Source organism: Sus scrofa, chromosome 9 (assembly GCF_000003025.6).
Source record: "Sus scrofa isolate TJ Tabasco breed Duroc chromosome 9, Sscrofa11.1, whole genome shotgun sequence".
Taxonomy (NCBI): Eukaryota; Metazoa; Chordata; class Mammalia; order Artiodactyla; family Suidae; genus Sus; species Sus scrofa.
The window spans coordinates 116181988-116201211 of record NC_010451.4 but is presented as its reverse complement, the minus strand read 5'-3'; the positions used below and the strand labels follow the sequence as shown (position 1 = coordinate 116201211).

At 44.1% G+C, this 19224-nt stretch overlaps 1 protein-coding gene and 1 long non-coding RNA gene across 2 annotated transcripts in view; one reads left to right on the top strand and one right to left on the bottom strand.

Moving 5' to 3' along the window:
* Positions 1 to 14093, bottom strand: part of LOC110255512 — a 17858-nt gene extending 3765 nt beyond the window's left edge. Inside the window, exon 1 of the long non-coding RNA XR_002335928.1 lies at positions 13653 to 14093. This is a non-coding gene — a long non-coding RNA (uncharacterized LOC110255512). The remainder of the gene's footprint in view (positions 1 to 13652) is intronic.
* On the top strand, positions 8112 to 19224 carry SERPINC1 (serpin family C member 1). The gene is given in 7 exon segments (NM_001129958.1): positions 8112 to 8167; positions 10429 to 10798; positions 11111 to 11326; positions 12264 to 12401; positions 14100 to 14490; positions 16019 to 16083; positions 18990 to 19224. Coding segments are annotated over 7 exon segments (1392 nt in total). The 5' UTR covers positions 8112 to 8126; the 3' UTR covers positions 19161 to 19224.

The window sequence follows — 19224 nt, the reverse complement described above, 5'->3', positions numbered from 1 at the left end:
TCCACATGCCGCGGGAGCAGCCCTAGAAAAGGCAAAAAGAAAAAGAAAAAAGCTTTATGAATCTTTCGAATCATAATTTTTTTCCTTAACAATTAAAAGCCGGTAAAGATTTTAAGCCTGAGAGTGATGTAGTAAATTGTGATTTGAAGTGGAATAGGGCTTAAGGCAGAGCTCGGTTACAAATCTGTTGCAGTAGACTTAGAGAAATGATGAGTGCCTTCACCAGAACCATGGGACTGAAGAGAAGGAGAGGAATTTCTGGGACAGTGCTTAGGCCATAGCTTGCGACAAGCGTGAGCATGACTGGCATTTCTTTTTTTTTTTTTTTGTCTATTTGCTATTTCTTGGGCCGCTTCTGCGGCATATGGAGGTTCCCAGGCTAGGGGTCGAATCGGAGCTGTAGCCACCGGCCTACACCAGAGCCACAGCAACGCGGGATCCGAGCCGCGTCTGCAACCTACACCACAGCTCACGGCAACGCCGGATCGTTAACCCACTGAGCAAGGGCAGGAACCGAACCCGCAACCTCATGGTTCCTAGTCGGATTCGTTAACCACTGCGCCACGGCGGGAACTCCATGACTGGCATTTCTAAACACCCAAATAGTTGCCATCAAACGGATGCTACCAAAGTCAGCTGCTTCCCATAATTCCCTTGACCAAGCACAAGATCTGCCAGTATTACCAAGTTGAAGGTGAAAAACTACTTTGGCAGTATCAAAGCCCTTAAGAAATTCAGTTTCAATGAAAACCTACAGTCGTCTTAGTTTATCATCACCTTCTTATCCTCCCAAGTCCAAAAATATTCAGGTTACTAATGATCTTAAACATGCCCTCCTATTTTCCTCAGTCCCTACACTTGCCCCTGTCATCATCAAACTGGGCATTTTGTTATCCTGACAACAAGCTAGGCAGATTGATGAACTCCTCGACTTTGGGCATGACTCAAGCTGCCTCTCCAGAGTGGGCTGGGTCATTTCTCTGTGAGCAGTTTGAGGGTTTTATCTCTAGCACACCATTCCCTGGTTAGCTAAACCTTTGTAGCCACACAAAGATGTGATTCCTGAGACCTGATTCTGTTCAAAGTTAGAACAGCTTGCGCCCAAGCAGTATCTGTTGGTTTTAAGCACTGGCCATTTGGGAAGGGCCTGAAACCAACTATGTCCTGATGGGATAAAAGCTGCCCAGTTTTATTCATTCCTAGACCCTCAATTCCACTTCAGTCCCTAAATGGACTTGGTCAAATTTACTAGGGCAGCCCTCGACAGAGGTGGGTGAGAGACACCAGTCGTGTAATTGACTTGCACTTAACAAAACACATACCCTTGGCCTTAACTTTACCATGAGTTCCTGTAGCTTCTTAGTCTGTCCAACCCATGCCCTGTCTCTCCAGGGAACTTTCTCCCACTAACTACCTCTACCTCTGCTGTCTTCCCAGTCTCTTCAACTCCCTGAACTAATGTAAAGCAATGAACTTTGACTCCATGCAACTCTCTTGCTCAGCCTCCCAAGAATACCTTTGTTGGGTGTTTCTGTTCATACAAGGTGTCAGTTCCCCAGGAAAAGTAAGAATTTTTACTTTACTTGATAACCTTAACTTTCCATTTGGGAGGAATTTAAAGTATTTTCCTGTTAATAAGTCAGTGAAACTACTCTGAACCTGGGTTTCTTCAAACACAAATATTTATTGAGTACCTGGTACATTCAAGACCCAGAGGCATGTCCACTGGACATGTTCAATAAATATTTGTTTTTTTGATTTGGTTTCCCTGAAACCAAAACTGAACTTTCTAACATTTGTGAGAATCTGAACAAATTCCAGTGTGATGTTTTGAGAATCTCACCTAAAAGCTGCCAAATGATAATGTAGGATTCATTTTGATAAGCTTTATTTCACCTTAATTACAATGTCATAACCACATAGTAAACCAGAAATCAGGGAGAGTTGGAGACAGCTCTGTTTTTGTGTGTGTGTGTGGTAGATGTTTTGCCAAATTTCTGTGGAAGAGTTAAGCTTTGAGTTACTCAGTAACCACAACAGAAGCTCAGCTCTACTGTTTGTTCTCTGCCAAGGTCTCACTCTTGGATCCAAAGAAAAGAAGACCCTGGGAGATGAGGCAATGGCGAGGACCAGCTCAGTTACCTGCTCACAGAAGTTACTACTGAGACTAGAGGCAAGGCTAGAGAAAGAAATTTTTTTATTACTGACCTTGAAGAAAGTATTTTAAAAAGAGAGGGTGATTGAATGCTACATTCTTTCCTCTCCATGGCTCCTCAAATCTATCTCTAACATAGCAAAGCACAGAGGCCCTCTGAACTCCTTCCAACTTTGTTTCCACTCAGAATAGAGAAAAATCATGTTAATTTTTACCTGATTGACATTCAGTTGCAGAAATGATTAGAAGTTACCATGAAGAATTTGATATTAAAATACACAATTTTAGGAGTTCCCATTGTGGCGCAGTGGTTAACAAATCTGACTAGGAACCATGAATCTGCAGGTTCAATACCTGGCCTCACTCAGTGGGTTAAGGATCCACCATTGCCGTGAGCTGTGGTGCAGATTGCAGACGAGGCTCAGAACCCGAGTTGCTGTGGCTCTGGCGTAGGCTGGCGGCTACCTCTCCAATTCGACCCCTAGCCTGGGAACCTCCATATGCTGCCCGTGCGGCCCTTAGGGGAAAAAAAAAAAAAAAAACACACACACACACACACAATTTTACAGGATACTAATGAGTGTGTGTGTGTGCAGAGAGAGACCCTGATTAGTTTGCCCAGTGTACAAGCTTTTTTTCCCTTTCCTCATCAAACTAAGACAAGCCAAGAGGAAAGAGATTCAAAGTCACCAAAATCTACACAATGAAAGTTAAGGGGAGCTGTGTGCTATGAGAACCAAAGACTGGGCTGGTATTAAAGACTCCAAAAGACCAAACTGAAAACTTCATTTGGAATATGTATCAGAAACAAATGCTTTTTAATAAAATATGGGAAACCAGAGGAAAATGTGTCAGTCCCAGAATTTGCTTCTAGGCCCTGGATTTTGAGGGACTCCTGAGAAAACTTGATAGAGACAACCCAGAGGAGAAAAAACAAACGTATCATCAGCTCTGTCCCAAGAAAAACAATTGGACACTAAGTTTTAACCTGGAAAGACATGTATACTTTCTTGATAGCTGTCGCCAAGACCTGTGAGACAGGCAAACAAGGGTTGGAATCTCAACTAGCTTTATAATTGGGGGAAAGTTCTTAACCCTTGTAAATAGCAATTATTTCATTTGTAGGTTGGGCATATTCTTGGCAGAGCTAACAAGAATTATATAAGCTAATGCCTATAAAGCACTTAGCACAGATCCTGGTATATAGTAAGTGTTTTACCTTTTGTTATCATAATTAAAGATTTTGACCTAAGCTAATGTGAAGTAATGGTTAAATTTTTTTTTCTGTGTCTTTTTAGGGCCACACCTGTGGCATATGGAAGTTCCCAGGCTAGGGGTCAAATCGGAGCACCACAGCCACAGCAATGCCAGATCCAAGCCGAGTCTATGACCTACACCACAGCTCACAGCAACACTGGATCCTTAACCCACTGAGCAAGGCCAGGGATCAAACCAGCGTCCTCATGGATACTAGTTGGGTTCATTACCATTGAGCCACAATGGAAACTCCAGTAAAGGTTAAATTTTAAACAATGGCATATTATACAGTCATTAGAAATTATTTTGCTGGGCAGGACACACCTAAACACCTCAGTTCCACCTGCAGACACTGAACTGGGCTTTCTCATTCTCTCTTTGGTATGCCACAACCTTCATGTCCTTCCCTGCTACTCCTCTCTCCCCAGGCCTCTGTGGAACAAAACATTGATACTCTTGTTCACAAAGCCAAGACCTTCTTGACTAGGTGATACCTTGACATGTTCAAAAATAGAAAATTAGGAGTTCCCGTCGTGGCGCAGTGGTTAACGAATCCGACTAGGAACCATGAGGTTGCGGGTTCGGTCCCTGCCCTTGCTCAGTGGGTTAACGATCCGGCATTGCCGTGAGCTGTGGTGTAGGTTGCAGACGCGGCTCGGATCCCGCGTTGCTGTGGCTCTGGCGTAGGCTGGTGGCTACAGCTCTGATTCGACCCCTAGCCTGGGAATCTCCATATGCCCTGGGATCGGCCCAAGAAATAGCAGCAACAACAACAACCACAACAACAACAACAGACAAAAGACAAAAAAAAAAAAAAAAAGAAAAAGAAAATTAAATAAGAAGGTACATATTGGCAAATCTTACTCCCACCCCTGTCCGTCCACACTACCCCATTATCCCTACTTTGTGATACAAAAGGTAGCATACTATAAACACTGCTCTGCAGCTTACTTTTTTCTACGTCAAGATCCTAGAGATCCTTCCATATCAGTACACAGAGAACAGCTTCATTCAGTCCCCTGTAGATGCAAGTTGTTTCTAATCTTTTGCTATTACAAATCAGGTTACAATTGGGAGTTCCCTAGTCATCCAGTGGTTCGGATTCGGTACTTTTACTGCTGCAGCTTGGGTTCAATCCCTGGTCTGGAAACAGATCCCACATCCCATGCCATGGCCAAAACAGACAAATCAAATTACAGTTCGTGACCTCCTTTATACCTATGCAAGTATGGCTGTAGGGTACACTGAAGGGGGATTTCCAGCTCAAAGGGTCAACTCATTTATCATGTTGGATTGCCAAATTTCCCTTCAAAGAGTTGTAGCATTCTGCATTCCAACCAGCAATGGGTGAAAGGGCCTATTTCCTCATATCCTAGCAAGAGAATGCATTGCCTAACGTAGTTCGTGTCTTTAAATTCTAATGGTTTCTGTGATAATCCTTTTTAGGAAATCAGATGGGAAAAACAGGAAAAGACCAGTGCTTTAAAAATCTTAAGGAAGAGGGAGTTCCCGTTGTGGCTCACTGGTAATGAATCCAACTAGTATCCATGAGGATGTGGGTCCTGGGTTAAGGATCCAGCATTGCCACAAGCTGTGGTGTAGGTCACAGACATGCATTGCTATGGCTGTGGTGTAGGCCTGCAGCTGTAGCTCCAATTCAACCCCTAGCCTGGGAACTTCCATAAGCCACAGGTGCGGCCCTAAAACACAAGAAAAAAAATAACATCTACAGAAATGGGACAAATTGACATTACATGTCTCTTGATGTAATGCACTGAGAAGGGCACAATATTTCTGTGGTATTCCTACCCCCAAAAATTATAACATGAATCTAAAACTGAGGAAACCTCAGATATATACAAATTGAGAGCCACTCCTCAAAAAATAACTGGCCCGTATGCTTAAAAAAATGCCATAGTTATGAAAGACGAAGAGAGCAACTATTTCAAACTAGAGGAGACCAAACAGATGACAATTAAATGCAATGTGTGATTCTAGACCAAGAAATAGGGAAAAAAAAAAGTTTTTCGGTGTTTCCCAGAGTATGATCTAGGGACCCCAGGAGATTCCCAAAACCTTTCAGTGTGTGCATGAAGTCAAAACTATTTTAATACAAACTATTTAAATAATAATATTTAGACGTTATTTAGAAGACTATAAAGAGATCCTGGGACCAAAAACTTGGAGGACCACTACAATAAAGAACATTAGTGGGATAACAACTGGTAAATTTAGACTAAGATTTATGGATTTGAAAATGGTACTATATCACAGTCAATTTCCCATCTTTGATCTTCTACAGCAGTTATCTAAGGGGATGTCCTTGTTTTTAGGAACCTCACACTATGTAGGGGTAAAAGGGCATTATATCTGCAAATTACTCTTAAACAGTACAAAAAAGTAATAAAGAATCAAATATGAAAAGCAAAGCAAAAAGCAATTGTGATAAAATGTTAATGTGAACATTTGGGGAGTCTAGATGAATGTATACAAGAATATTTTGTATTATTTTTGCAACTTTTCTATTACTCTAAGTTTATTTTAAAATAAGATTTTAGGAGTTCCCGTCATGGCACAGCGGAAACAAATCTGACTAGAAACCATGAGGTTGCAGGTTCGATCCCTGGCCTCACTCAGTGGGTTAAGGATCTGGCATTTCCATGAGCTGTGGTGTAGGTCGCAGATGCAGCTCGGATCTGGTGTTGCTGTAGCTGTGGCATAGGCCAGTGGCTGCAGCTCCAATTAGACCCCTAGCCTGGGGACCTCCTTATGCCACGGGTGCAGCCCTAAAAGGAAAAAAAAAGAAAGAAAAGATTTTAAATCTCAAGTCTTGCAAATTTATCACAACACTTCTACCTCTTGATCTTCCCCTTCTTTTGCACCCACCTGTCTGCCCTTCCTCTATACATACTGTAGTCGGAAGACCAGTAGCATTGATTGGGATACTTATCTCCATGCCTGGGGTCTATGAAGCGAGGAGCTCCTTGAGAGCAAAGTCATCTTTATATCCTCAAGTATTTATTAAATGTTTCCTAATTAAATGATCATATGGTTCAATGAATGAATGAAAAAAAAAATTCAACCCAACCCCTGATGTACAGTTCTTCACTACCTGGCCAGGTGGTATCTGCACCTCTATCTCTTTCCCCACAGGTGTTCACCAGACCTCCTTTACACCTTGTTCAGGGTCCCCTCATCTGCTTTCCTGAAGGTCAAGGCGCAAGTCTCACAACTTTTTCAAGCTGGAATAATAGGTCTGAACTGCATATTCTCACTCCAAGATCTTTGTATTTCCTATTTCTTCTACATGGAAAGCTTTTCCTGAGATATTTATGTGGCTCCCTCCCTCATTTTCTCCTGATCCCTTAATGTCAATTCATTAAGGAGGCTTTTCCTAACCCCTCCCCCCCCTTGTTTTGGCCACATCTCCATAGTATGTGGAAGTTCCTGGGCCAAGGTCAGGGATTGAACCCAAGCCCCACCAGGCTCTTAACTGCTAGGCCTCCAGGGAACTCCCTGCCACCCCTTTCTAAAACAGTAACCTTTTTACCACCTCCCATCACTTTCTTTTCCCTTGCCCTGTTGTATTTTTCTCTGTGGCTCTTGTTAACAACTCACTGATGTGTTACAGATTTTACATATATATTTAAATTATATATACACACACACACACACACACACACACACACACACACACACACACACACACACACACACACACACACACACACACACATATATATAAAATCACTGCTTCATGTCTTTCTGACTGGAGCTCCCAGCCCCTAGAACAGTGCGTGCTGACTCAGGTAATACTCTTGTGACTGCAGAACACAAGTGGTTGGACAGGAAACTTTACAATTGTCCTTAATCCAGAGTGACAAGGAGCCTCTGACCATTCTGGGGCTTTTTAGGACTGTTCCTCCTAACTGTTCGTACTGTACATGAGGCCCTCAAGGTATCCAGGGTCTAAATAAGCTAAGAACTTAGACAGAACTTCAGTCCAGGTAGAAGTTTCCTGTCTAATGAGTAGAGAAACTCTTTAGAACTCCTATGACTATACCATCTTCAAGGAGTCTCTAATCATAGAGAAGGCACCATACGTGTATCCTGTGAATACAGTTGCGACAATCCTTGTGATACTGTTTTTGGCTATTTAGGAAGATGGAAATAAAAATAACTCTGATTTTTATTTCCATTAGTTTGAATTCCCTTCACCTCCCCAATAACCAAATAAGTAAATATAACAGCAAACATTTAAAAATGTAATGCATTCTGTTTGCTTATTTATAGAGAAAATACACTATTTTCTACCTCCTGGTTTAGTTAACCATGAAAAAAATTTCCTACAGACCAAGTTCTCCTCAGTTAGGTATTTTTTAAGTTTGAATTTGTGAACATGTCCTCCTTTTGCTTTTCTATAAAGATGAACAGGAGAGTGACAGAGTCTTGAGTAAGAAAGGTAGGCCTTTTTTCTCTGGACCTGACTGAACTTTAAAACTTCTCTACTTATTAAACAACACTGGGTGCACACTTTGCTTAACCCCAGGAGCTGGTCATCAGCCTTTGACCTCAGTTCTCCCCTCCTCACCAGCTCCTTCCCCCACCTGAGCCTCTGGAACCTCAGTCAGATTTAGATGAAAGAACCAGTTCAGAGGGATTGCCTCAGACCACACTATCTCCACTCGCCCAGACCTGTGGAAGATTAGCGACCATGTTTTCCAGTGGGATAGGAACTGTAGCTGCTAGAAAAAGGTAAGAGGGGTGAGCTTTCCTTTTGCATGCCCTCAGTGGGTTTTCTGACCTCTAGGGACTCATCAGGATGACCTCGACACCTTTGAGACCAGGCCCTCTCCCTGGTAGTTATAATCAAAGACTTGTTTGCAAGACGTCATTCCAACCACCCTCCCTCCCATCCCCCTCTTGGGTAAGGCCTTTCTCTAAGCCACACCTTGGATTCTTAACCCAAGAAACAAAAGGGATGTCTTCCCTCGTACAAAGATGCTGCATCAGTGCCAGCCCTCACAGCAGTCCAGGAGATACTCTAAGGGGAACTCCTGGGCCTGCCATACATCTGAAAAGAAGGCAAATTTAATCTGTTAGGGCCTCCTAACTCCCTTTTTGCTCCTCCTCCCACTTGATTCCCCCTTGCCTGCCCTGTCTCCCCCCATTCCCATCACCACCACCCCCGCCCCCACCCAAGGTCTCAGTGACCTTAGACAAAGAGCTGCAGCCCTCAACACCAGGCACCTTCCCTTCTTGATCTTTTTACAGGAAGCTAGAAATGAGTCTGTGGCTTGACCACCTTGGTATTTCTGTGTGGTTAACAGAGCTCCCAGGGCCCCTTCGGCCTCCACTTGTATTTCCACATGTAGCTGAGGGACAAAATGGGAAACACAGACAAGCAGCTGGAGAGAGGAATGGCAAAGTTCTCTCTGCTCCATCACCCTGCCTTCCATAGCTCCCTCAGTGCCTCCACTCTCCCACTCTGTGCTTCTGTTCTTAAAAGGGCCACAGAGTTGAGCTCAGATCATGCAAGACATCAAGTACCTCCTAGCTTCCAGCCACACTTGCCCAGCAGACCACACTTGCCCAACAGACCACCTTGGACAGTCCTTCCAGCACTACATGCCTGTCTTTTTCTGCCATGGGAAGATTGAGAAGATTCAGTGCCCACATTCACCCTCCCTTCTCTAGACCTAGGGGCCCCAAGTCAGGCGGAGAAGCTCCTGGCCCCTTCATGTCTCATCTACAAAAATACTACAAGAGAGTAGTATTTATCTTTTGGTTTACTTAATTGGGTGTCTCAATTCCCCTAGTGTGTCAATCTCATGATCTTATTTTTTAAAAAGTGAGATGAGTTTCACTTATCTTAGCACAAGTTGGATTAAAATTTCCAGGCATCAGAAAATGATAAAGGCCTGAACTAAAGCAGTGAGAGAGCCAGGACACAGAGTGCATAGAATCTAGGGTCCGACTAATGAGAAAGGTGAGAGGAGGAGTGCTGGGTGGCTATCAGATTTCTGGATTGGATGACAGGGTACCTGAGGGTCTGTCTGCTGAATTGGGGGACACAAAAGGAGATGTGTGGGTGAGGATTGTGAGTTTAGTTTGCTCATATTTCACTAGGGAACCTGCAGGACCTCCAGGTTGAACTGTCCAGGAAACAATCAGTCTGGCGTTCAGTGGAAGGGTTAGAGCTAGAGATTTGGGCATTTTCAGTACACAGATTGTGCTTTTGCCCCATTTATTCCTTTTTAGCCCTCTTGTGTTGCTGAAATCCCTCTACTATATCAGTCAAAATCCCCCAATCCTTTAACATCCAGATTAAAAGCCATCCATTTCTGAGGTCTCCCCTAAACAGCTTCTGTTAATGGCTCCTCCAACTGCCCTAAGTATACATTAGACACTAAAATTCCCTGCCATTTTTCACATGTGCACGGTCCATCTCACCAATTGGAAGCTTTGCATTCTTTATTTCTCTCAGCATGAGGCCTTGGGCACACAATATTTCTTTTTTTCTATGGCTGTACCTGTGGCATACAGAAATTCCTGATCTAGGGGTTAAATCAGAGGTACAGCTGCCGGCCTATGTCACCGCCACAGCAACACCAGATCCGAGCTGCATCTGTGACCTACACCACAGCTTGCATCAATGCTGGATCCTTAACCCACTGAGCAAGGTCAGAGATTGAACCTACATCCTCACAGACACTATGTTGGGTTCTTAACCTGCTGAGCCACAGCAGGAACTACACAATACTTCTAATAACATCAGTTGCTTCAATAGTTGACTCTAATTTCAACATAACTATGTCCAGGTAACTGGAACTATCCACTTGTAGGAATACAGGACTGGACTTGTCCTGGACTCTCTTTCTTTTCAAAGGTTTTGGCCATCTTCCTGGCCATGCCGGGTTGGGTGGTAGTCTGTGCTTTACTGGTGCAAAATTGTGGTGGGCTGTGGGCGAGGGGACTTCTCAACCTAGCTTAACTCAACCTTCTGTCCCCTGTAGGAGGGAGTGTCTTCTCTCCTTGCTGATTATTGGCCTCTGGGGCTGTGTGACCTGTCATTGGAGCCCTGTGGAGGACATCTGCACAGCCAAGCCTCGGGACATTCCCGTGAATCCCATGTGCATTTACCGTTCCCCAGAGAAGAAGGCCACTGAGGGCGAGGGCTCAGAGCAGAAGATCCCTGAGGCCACCAACCGGCGGGTCTGGGAACTGTCCAAGGCCAATTCCCACTTTGCCACCATCTTCTATCAGCACTTGGCAGACTCCAAGAATGACAATGACAACATTTTCCTGTCACCCCTGAGTATCTCCACAGCTTTTGCTATGACCAAGCTGGGTGCCTGTGACAACACCCTCAAGCAGCTGATGGAGGTACGACCCAGTGCCCTTCTGCCTAACATCCTGCTGAACATCCACGAGAACATTTATGTGTTGGTCTAGAGCCCTGCAGAGACTTTGGGTGGGATCCCAGTCTCCTTGTGTTTCTTTTTCCCTTTCTACTCTTTATTCTTCTTTTATCCATTTATTCATTTAGAAAACATAAGCTGAGCATATTTGCTGTGTCAGGCACTGTGTTTGAAGGAACCCACAACTATTGGTCAGGGGCTGACTGGGCATGCTCAGCACCCACGTTGGTCAGGCTGCCCCACCAGACCCACCACCATTTTCTTTTGGCTTCCACAGGTGTTTAAGTTTGATACCATCTCTGAGAAAACATCTGATCAGGTCCACTTTTTCTTTGCCAAACTGAACTGCCGACTCTATCGAAAAGCCAACAAGTCCTCTGAGTTGGTGTCAGCCAACCGCCTTTTTGGAGACAAATCCCTTACCTTCAATGAGACCTACCAGGAAATCAGTGAGGTGGTATATGGAGCCAAGCTCCAGCCCCTGGACTTCAAGGTGAGTTGCAGATGTCATCCCTTACCTCCAAGTTTTTCCTCTCCACTCGAAATTGAAGAGATAGAGAAGCAGGATCCAAATTAATACTGCTATGCTAGTTGGAGGCAGGTGGAGGTCTTACTATAAGTCAAACCACTGGAGTACTTATTCTTGTGTGAAACCTGGGACATCGATAATATCTATGGGTTGTAGAGGCTGCTCTAAAAAGTTGTATACAAGTCCTGAGACAAAAAAGTCTACTAACTTTGTTTCGGTTTGGTTTTTTGGGTTTGTTTGTTTTTTATCTTTTTAGGGCCACACCCGCAGCATATGGAGGTTCCCAGGCTAGGGGTCCAGTCAGAGCTGTAGCCGCAGGCCTATGCCAGAGCCACAGCAACACGGGATCTGGGCTGTGTCTGTGACCTACACCACAGCTCACGGCAATGCCAGATCCTTAACCCAATGAGTGAGTCCAAGGATCGAACCTGTGTCTTCATGGATACTAGTTGGGTTCATTAACCACTGAGCCACAACAGGGACTCCAAGTCTACAAACTTTATTCAGTCATCATTTCTCAAACTTTTTTGACCACACCTGTCCCCACCCCAACCCTTGCAGCTCTCGTTAACTTTCCATAGAACACATCTCATGAAGAGTTTAGGTTTTCAAAATCAGAGAAGACAATGTTTTGTGGGTTTTTTTCCCCAGACTATTTTCTCCTTTCTTTCTTCCTCTTCTTCTTTTCTTCTCTTTCTTCTGTTAATATTTATTAACTGTATGGTAGATCTATGACACTATACTAGATTTGTGAGGTTTCCCCAGTGTGGGTTCGAGGGATGGCTTAACCAAATGGTGGGAAAGGGAGGGGGGATGATGAACAAAATTAAGTGTTGCGCAGGGAAGTGGAGAAGCCAATCAAACAGCACAGTTGGGTAGGTTTGTTTCCTGTTCTCCTCAGGAAAATGCAGAGCAGTCCAGAGGGATCATCAACCAATGGGTGTCCAACAAGACTGAAGGGCGTATCACTGATGTCATTCCCCCAGAAGCCATCAACGAGCTCACTGTGCTGGTGCTGGTCAACACCATTTACTTTAAGGTATTCAGAGTGGCTCTGGAGAGACCTCTGGGATGACTTCTTTCCCTCCAGCTCATCCTCTTTCATACCACTGGGCATGTGTAGGTAGATCTTTTTGAGGAATGGTACATGCATGGTCTGGGCAGAAATACAAATCTGCTGAGTCTAGAGCCATGTCTAGGGCTGTGGCTGCTGTGCTGAGGTCCAAAGGGGCCTGGTAGTGTCTTTGGGCCCAAGGCAGAGCGTTCACACTCACAAACCCAACATGCCCAGGAGCAAGGCGTGTGTGGTAATAAAGTCTCATCTATTTGTGACAACCTCTACTAACTCCGTTTTGAGAAGTGGAATAAAATGACAGAGTCTGTAGACAATCCTCAGTAATGAGATTTTTTCCATCATCTAGAACATCTTCTTCAGTGACTCAAAATTCCTCTTGCCTGAAGCTTCTGAACCCCCTGGTACCAGACTAACCTCAAATTTGGCAGAGGCCTTGTGATATGATCATGCAGATAGCCTTGTCTTCCTCAGGGAGAGAAGAGTTCTAAAGATTGTCCCAACTTGATTACCTTTAGGGAGGAGGATGCTCTAGTGGGTCCTGGGAATAAATAGACCATTGATACTCAGGAGGGCCGCCAGCTTAACACAGCTGAATTATGACACATTTGCCCATCCTGGGTCATGCTCCAGATGGATTTTTCTCCCCCCACAGGGCCCAAGGGGTTAGCCAGTCAGTGCTATTGCCAGTCACCCTGTTGTTTGGGGGTCCTTTTGCCCCAAGAGTGGATTAAGTTACGTTTCCACAATATTGTATTGCCCCTTACAGTTTACGGAACACTTTACTATTTATTAGTCCTCTGGATCCTCACAACATCACAAGTGAGAAACTGGACCAGACAGGTTAGTTTAAATTCTGACTCTTCTACTTCTGACTGCAAACTCGAACAAGTTCCTTCAGCCCTTTCTATGCCCCAATTTCTGTATCTATAAAATGGTAGTGATGACACATCTATCTCACAGGATCACTGAAGGGATTGAGTAAATTAATGCACATAAAATGCTTAGAGTGGTACCTGGCATATAGTAAACATCCTACAAATATCAGTGATAACCAACTCCTAATTTTATAGATGGAAAACATCCACTCGGGCTAAATGACTTGTCCCAAAATTGAAGAGCCAAAAGATAACAAGGAATGATAATTACAACTCAGAAATGCCAAAGGAGTGTCTTGTATCCCCTCCATCTTTGAACATGAAGTTAGCTATGACTCACCCTCTGCATGGCTGGACTCCCAGATGACCCCCTGGGGTTATTACCAGTGTCTGGCTTTATTCATCAGGGGCAGAGCCTCTCATTTTGGAGGATGGCCTTTCAGGAAGAGGCTGGTAGGAGGCAGAAGGAAAAAGGCAATTAGATTTAAACTCCCCAAGAGACTTTCGAAGAAGCCAATAGGTTGTTCTTGTTTTTAGTTTTTGTTTTTCTTGTTACAAAAGCAAATAATCACTCCTAAAAGTCTGGGAAAAACAGAAAAGTTCACAGAAAAAAAAATTCTATTAGTCAGACACAATCATTGTCAACCCTTTCTAGTCTTTGTTCCTAATAATTATACTTACATATTAATGTAATAAAATAACGTGAATATTTTCCATGTCAGTATTCTCCTATGGATGTTTTCGGTCTTCTTGCTTTGTGATTCTCCCACCTTGTGTCTTCTTCCAGGGCCGGTGGAAGTCAAAGTTCAGCTCTGAGAACACAAGGAAGGAACTTTTCTACAAGGCTAATGGGGAGTCGTGTTCAGTATCCATGATGTATCAGGAAAGCAAGTTTCGTTACCGGCGTGTAGCAGAAGGCACCCAGGTGCTCGAGTTGCCCTTCAAGGGTGATGACATCACCATGGTGCTCATCCTGCCCAAGCTCGAGAAGAGCCTGGCCAAGGTGGAGCAGGAACTCACCCCGGAGGTGCTGCAGGAGTGGCTAGACGAGCTGGCAGACACCCTGCTGGTGGTCCACATGCCCCGCTTCCGCATAGAGGACAGCTTCAGCGTGAAGGAGCGGCTGCAAGACATGGGCCTTGAGGACCTGTTCATCCCTGAGAAGGCCAAGCTTCCAGGTGAGTGCAGAAAGGACTCTGCTCCTCTCTCTGCCCTCAAAGTGGTCTGACCAAAGGCAGAAGAGATGGAGAAAGAGTAGAAAAGATGAGTCAGGACACCTGGATTCTAATCCCAGTCCCACTGCTAACTGAGGGGAATCCCTTCCCTCTCAAGATCTCAGTTTTTCTCTTCTATAAAAGAGGGAGTTGGCTCTTGGATCTCCATGGGCCCACCTGGCACTGGAACCCCCTGAGTGTGTAACTGATGGGACCAGGTAGAGAAGAACTTGAAAAGGGATTGGAAAATTTTGAACAAAGAGACAGATATAATTAAGACTAGGGACATGCGGGTCCCACATAATAGGCACAGATGATATTTAACAGCCTTTTACCTGATACTCCAAAGGCTTCATGTGTTTTCTAAGGTCACATGGACAGATACAGCTAACCCCTTCTCAGTTTTGATACTTCAGTAATTGTGTTAAGTCAGTTTGGTTCCTCCAACCCACCATCCTTTAAAAGTCTACACTGGAGTTCCCTGGTGACTCAGAGGGTTAAGGGTCCAGCATCGTCCACTGTGGCCTGGGTCACTACTGTGGCTCAGGTTTGATCCCTGGCCTGGGAACTTTTTACATGCTGCAGGTGCAGGAAGGAAAAAAACAGTATGCATTAAAATATCTCTTTTTTAAAAAGAAGTTTACAGTGTTAGTTAATTGGATTTACCTTTAATGGGCTATCTTTAAACTGGGTCTGAAAACCACTCTCTTTCTTAAAAGTGTTGCCAAACTGGAAAGACATTCCTGCTAGATGGAGTGAGTTTCTTTAAGAACAGAATCCCTGTCCCACGCCCCGCCAATACCTCCATGAGCTCAAGCATGAGATTAAATTCACAGGAGTTGCAGATACAGCTCGGATCTGGTGTTGCTGCAGCTGCGGTTATGGGACTGTACCTGCAGCTGTGATTCAGCCCCAGCCTGGGAACCTCCATATGTCACAGGTGTAGCCCTAAAAAGACCAAAAAACAAAACAAAACAAAAAACACAGGAGCCAGGCTGAATAAGCCCAAAGTACTTTAATACTTCTAACATGTATTTATTTTGAGGGTGTCATTAGGTGAGGGTCCAGGATTTCATTCCATTTTTCAAAAATCCCCAAAGAACCTCTTTCTTTCTTTCTTTCTTTCTTCTTCCTTCCTTCCTTCCTTCCTTTGCCTTTTGTCTTTTTAGGGCCGCACCCACAGCATATGGAGGTTCCCAGGCTAGGGGTCCAATCGGAGCTACAGCTGCCAGCCTACACCAGAGCCACAACAACACAGCATCCAGATCCAAGCCGCATCTGCGACCTACACCACAGCTCGTGCCAATGCCAGATCCTTAACCCACTGAGCAAGGCCAGGGATGGAACCCGCAACCTCATGGTTCCTAGTCGGATTCATTAACCACTGTGCCACGACGGGAACTCCGAGAACCTCTTTATTTAAACTGAATTCCTTTCTGTGGGTTGAAGCCAACTCTCCCATTTTACATTGCCTTCTCTGGTTTCCCTCTAGGTATTGTTGCAGAAGGCCGGGATGACCTCTATGTCTCAGATGCATTTCATAAGGCATTTCTTGAGGTGAGTATGCTTCTCTTCACTCTCTCCTCTCATGCTGCTTTTTTATTCCCATTTGCTTTATTATTCAGTACATCAGCGCTTCATGTGATTAGTAACTTTGGAGTTCTTCCCCCACTGGCTCTTACAGTACAGACAGCAGATGTTAGGACAGTAGGAGACAACTGTGGAAAAAGGCATGTCTCCAGTCTTCTTCAAACCTCAAATCTGTAGCACCCTCCTCCATGAGGCCTGCTACAGTATAGCCCTGGCTTAAGCCCTCATGGTCTGATTGTTTCACCTTCCATCCTGCTACCTCTCCTGAAGCAGGTCAGGTAGGAACACACACATTAAGGGGAAGGTGACACAGGAAAAGCAGCCAGCAAAGGAGTCCAGAGGAGGAAAACCAGGAGAGGACGAGCTCATGGAAACACAGGAAGGCACTTTTAAGAAAATGGAAAGCATCTAGTAGGAAGATTAAAGACTAACCACAGTGACTTTTCCTGAGGAATTTGGACTGCATAGTGGGGACATATGCTTAATTGTAATGGTTGAGGAGCAGATGGAAGGTAAGGAAGGGGAGCTGGTGAGTGTAAATCATGCCCTAAAGTGTGTTCCAGAAAACTAGAGCTCTAGACTACACTGCAGATAACAAGAAGTTAATGGTCAAATAAATGTGTATCCTCTTCTTGGGAAATTTACAAGAATCAGTGCACATGAGTGTATTGAAGTCTGGGAAGTTCCACAGTGAAGAAAATGGTTCAATATGGCTTAACCTAGTATTGCCCCAATTAAGATGCCCATGGAAACCTTTGCTAGAGTAATAGCTGTGTAAAGCCTGTAGAACTTCTGGCTCAAACAAATACTGAACCATGGGTCAAAAGTATTAGCTATCTGGGGAGCTTACACAGGATGGAGCCTGAGAATCTGTATATTTACCAAGCTCCTCAAAGAATTTAGATGGACAACCAGCTTTGGGAACCACTTTTGTAGACTGTTCTTTGGGAGAAGCAGGCTGGGAGGGAAATGCGATGGGCCAATGTTAGAGAAGGTCACAGGATTGAGGAAATTGCAAAGAAAGAAGATTGTGGTTCAAAGAGAAAGGCTTCAGAGCATGGTGCTAGTAAATACAGTTGCAAAGTCTAAGCTCAGTGGGAAATAAGTAGTTAGGAAGAAAGTGGAAGCATCAAGGGACAGGAGGAAGTCAGAGTAATTGAAATGAGAGTGAGGAAATGTGATAGCTTAAAAAAAACAAAGTAATTTATAGTCTCAGTGAAGATAATGTAATTATAATTTCAAAGTTCCCTGGTGGCCAAGAGGTTAAGGATCCAACATTGTCACTCCCGTGGGTTGGGTTTGATCCCTGGCCTGGAACTTCTGCATGCCATGGGCGCAGCCAAAAAAAAAAAAAAAAAAAAAGATAGACCTGTTCTGAGAGATGGCATGTTCACAGTGTAGATGGGACTGGTTTGCTTAGGTGAAGGTAATGCTCACTGGTTTAATGAGATGAAATAAATGTGAGGTTAGGGTACTAAATGGGTCTCCTACCAAAATATTTTAATTATCTAGGTCAAAAAATAGCAGGAGTTAGGGTAGACAGGCTATAGGCTAGGCAACAAAATCCTCAATATAGGAACATAATCCGCAGGACAATAGATGGCAGGACAAAAGCAGGAGTAGAGGGATATATCTTAAAGATACTGACATCAGAACATGAGATTTTACATGAGGACTGGATTAATGGTTTTGGAAGGAAAAACAAAACGCCCACTAAACAATAACACAGGGTTCCTCCATAGCTCTTGGGAATCCAATACACAGGACCCCAAATGATTGTAGATCTCCTGAGAAGCCATTAAAAACCATAATCTGGTTTGAATAAAAGGATCCTAGTCTGCTCATACATTCAGTGCCATTCAGCATGATCATGAGACAGACAGTGCAGGTAGAAGGGAGAGCTGGTCAGGAAGGAAGGAGAGAGAACATCATCAACTAGCTCCTCAAAGCTCCGGGATCTAAACTGCTTTCATTAGAGGCAAGGGCAGAGTTTTAGTGATATTCTGGGTCCCCAAGTAAAAAACTTTCTAACAGTATCTCCCTATATACCTGAGGTGGTTCTGCTTGTCAGCAAGTTCAAATACAATCATTTCAGCCTATTACTCCAAGAAACACTCATCCCATCCAGCCAAAGGACCCTCTTCTTTTTTTTCTTTTTTTTTTTTTTTTTGTCTTTTGCCTTTTCTAGGGCTGCTCCCATGGCATATGGAGGTTCCCAGGCTAGGGGTCCAGTCGGAGCTGTAGCCACTGGCCTACATCAGAGCCACAGCAATGTGGGATCCAAGCCTCATCTGCGACCTACACCACAGCTCACGGCAACACCGAATCCTTAACCCACTGAGCAAGGCCAGGGATCAAACCCGCACCTCACCTCATGGTTCCTAGTCAGATTTGTTAACCACTGTACCACGACGGGAACTCCAGGACCCTCTTCTTTCATAGGCACTAGCTTCTGAGTGGCTGCTTACAATATTTATGTCTGGGATTGTGAAGTTCCAGGCATGAAACTACTTCAACCGTAGTGCTCTGACTGAGTCAAAATCTTTAAGTATCTAGTAGAATACCAGGTATAACGATGCCAAGCCAAAAATGTGATAACCTTGTATGCGTTGAGATTTCTGAGATTATCTAACTGGACCCTTATGCTGTGTATTCAGCACAAGCTTGGACAAATATAAGTGCTTATGTCAATATTCAGTGAATGAAAGTAAGATTAAAAGTAGGGTTCTTGAAGGAACCTAACCCGACCCAAGAATACTTCCACTGGAAAACAAAAGGCCTATGAGGAACTGCTGTGTCTATGGATGATTTACCATCCTGTAATGAATTGCAGAGTAGCTAATGTAGCAGTTTGTTTCTTATTTGACCTGCAGGTAAATGAGGAAGGCAGTGAAGCAGCAGCAAGTACCACCATTGGGATCGCTGGCCGTTCGCTGAATCCCGCCAGAGTGACATTCAAGGCCAATAGGCCCTTCCTGGTTCTTATAAGGGAAGTTGCTCTGAATACTATTATCTTCATGGGCAGAGTAGCCAACCCTTGTTAAAGTGTTATTCTTTATACTTCTTCCTATTTTGGTTTGTGAATAGAAGTAAAAATAAATACAACTA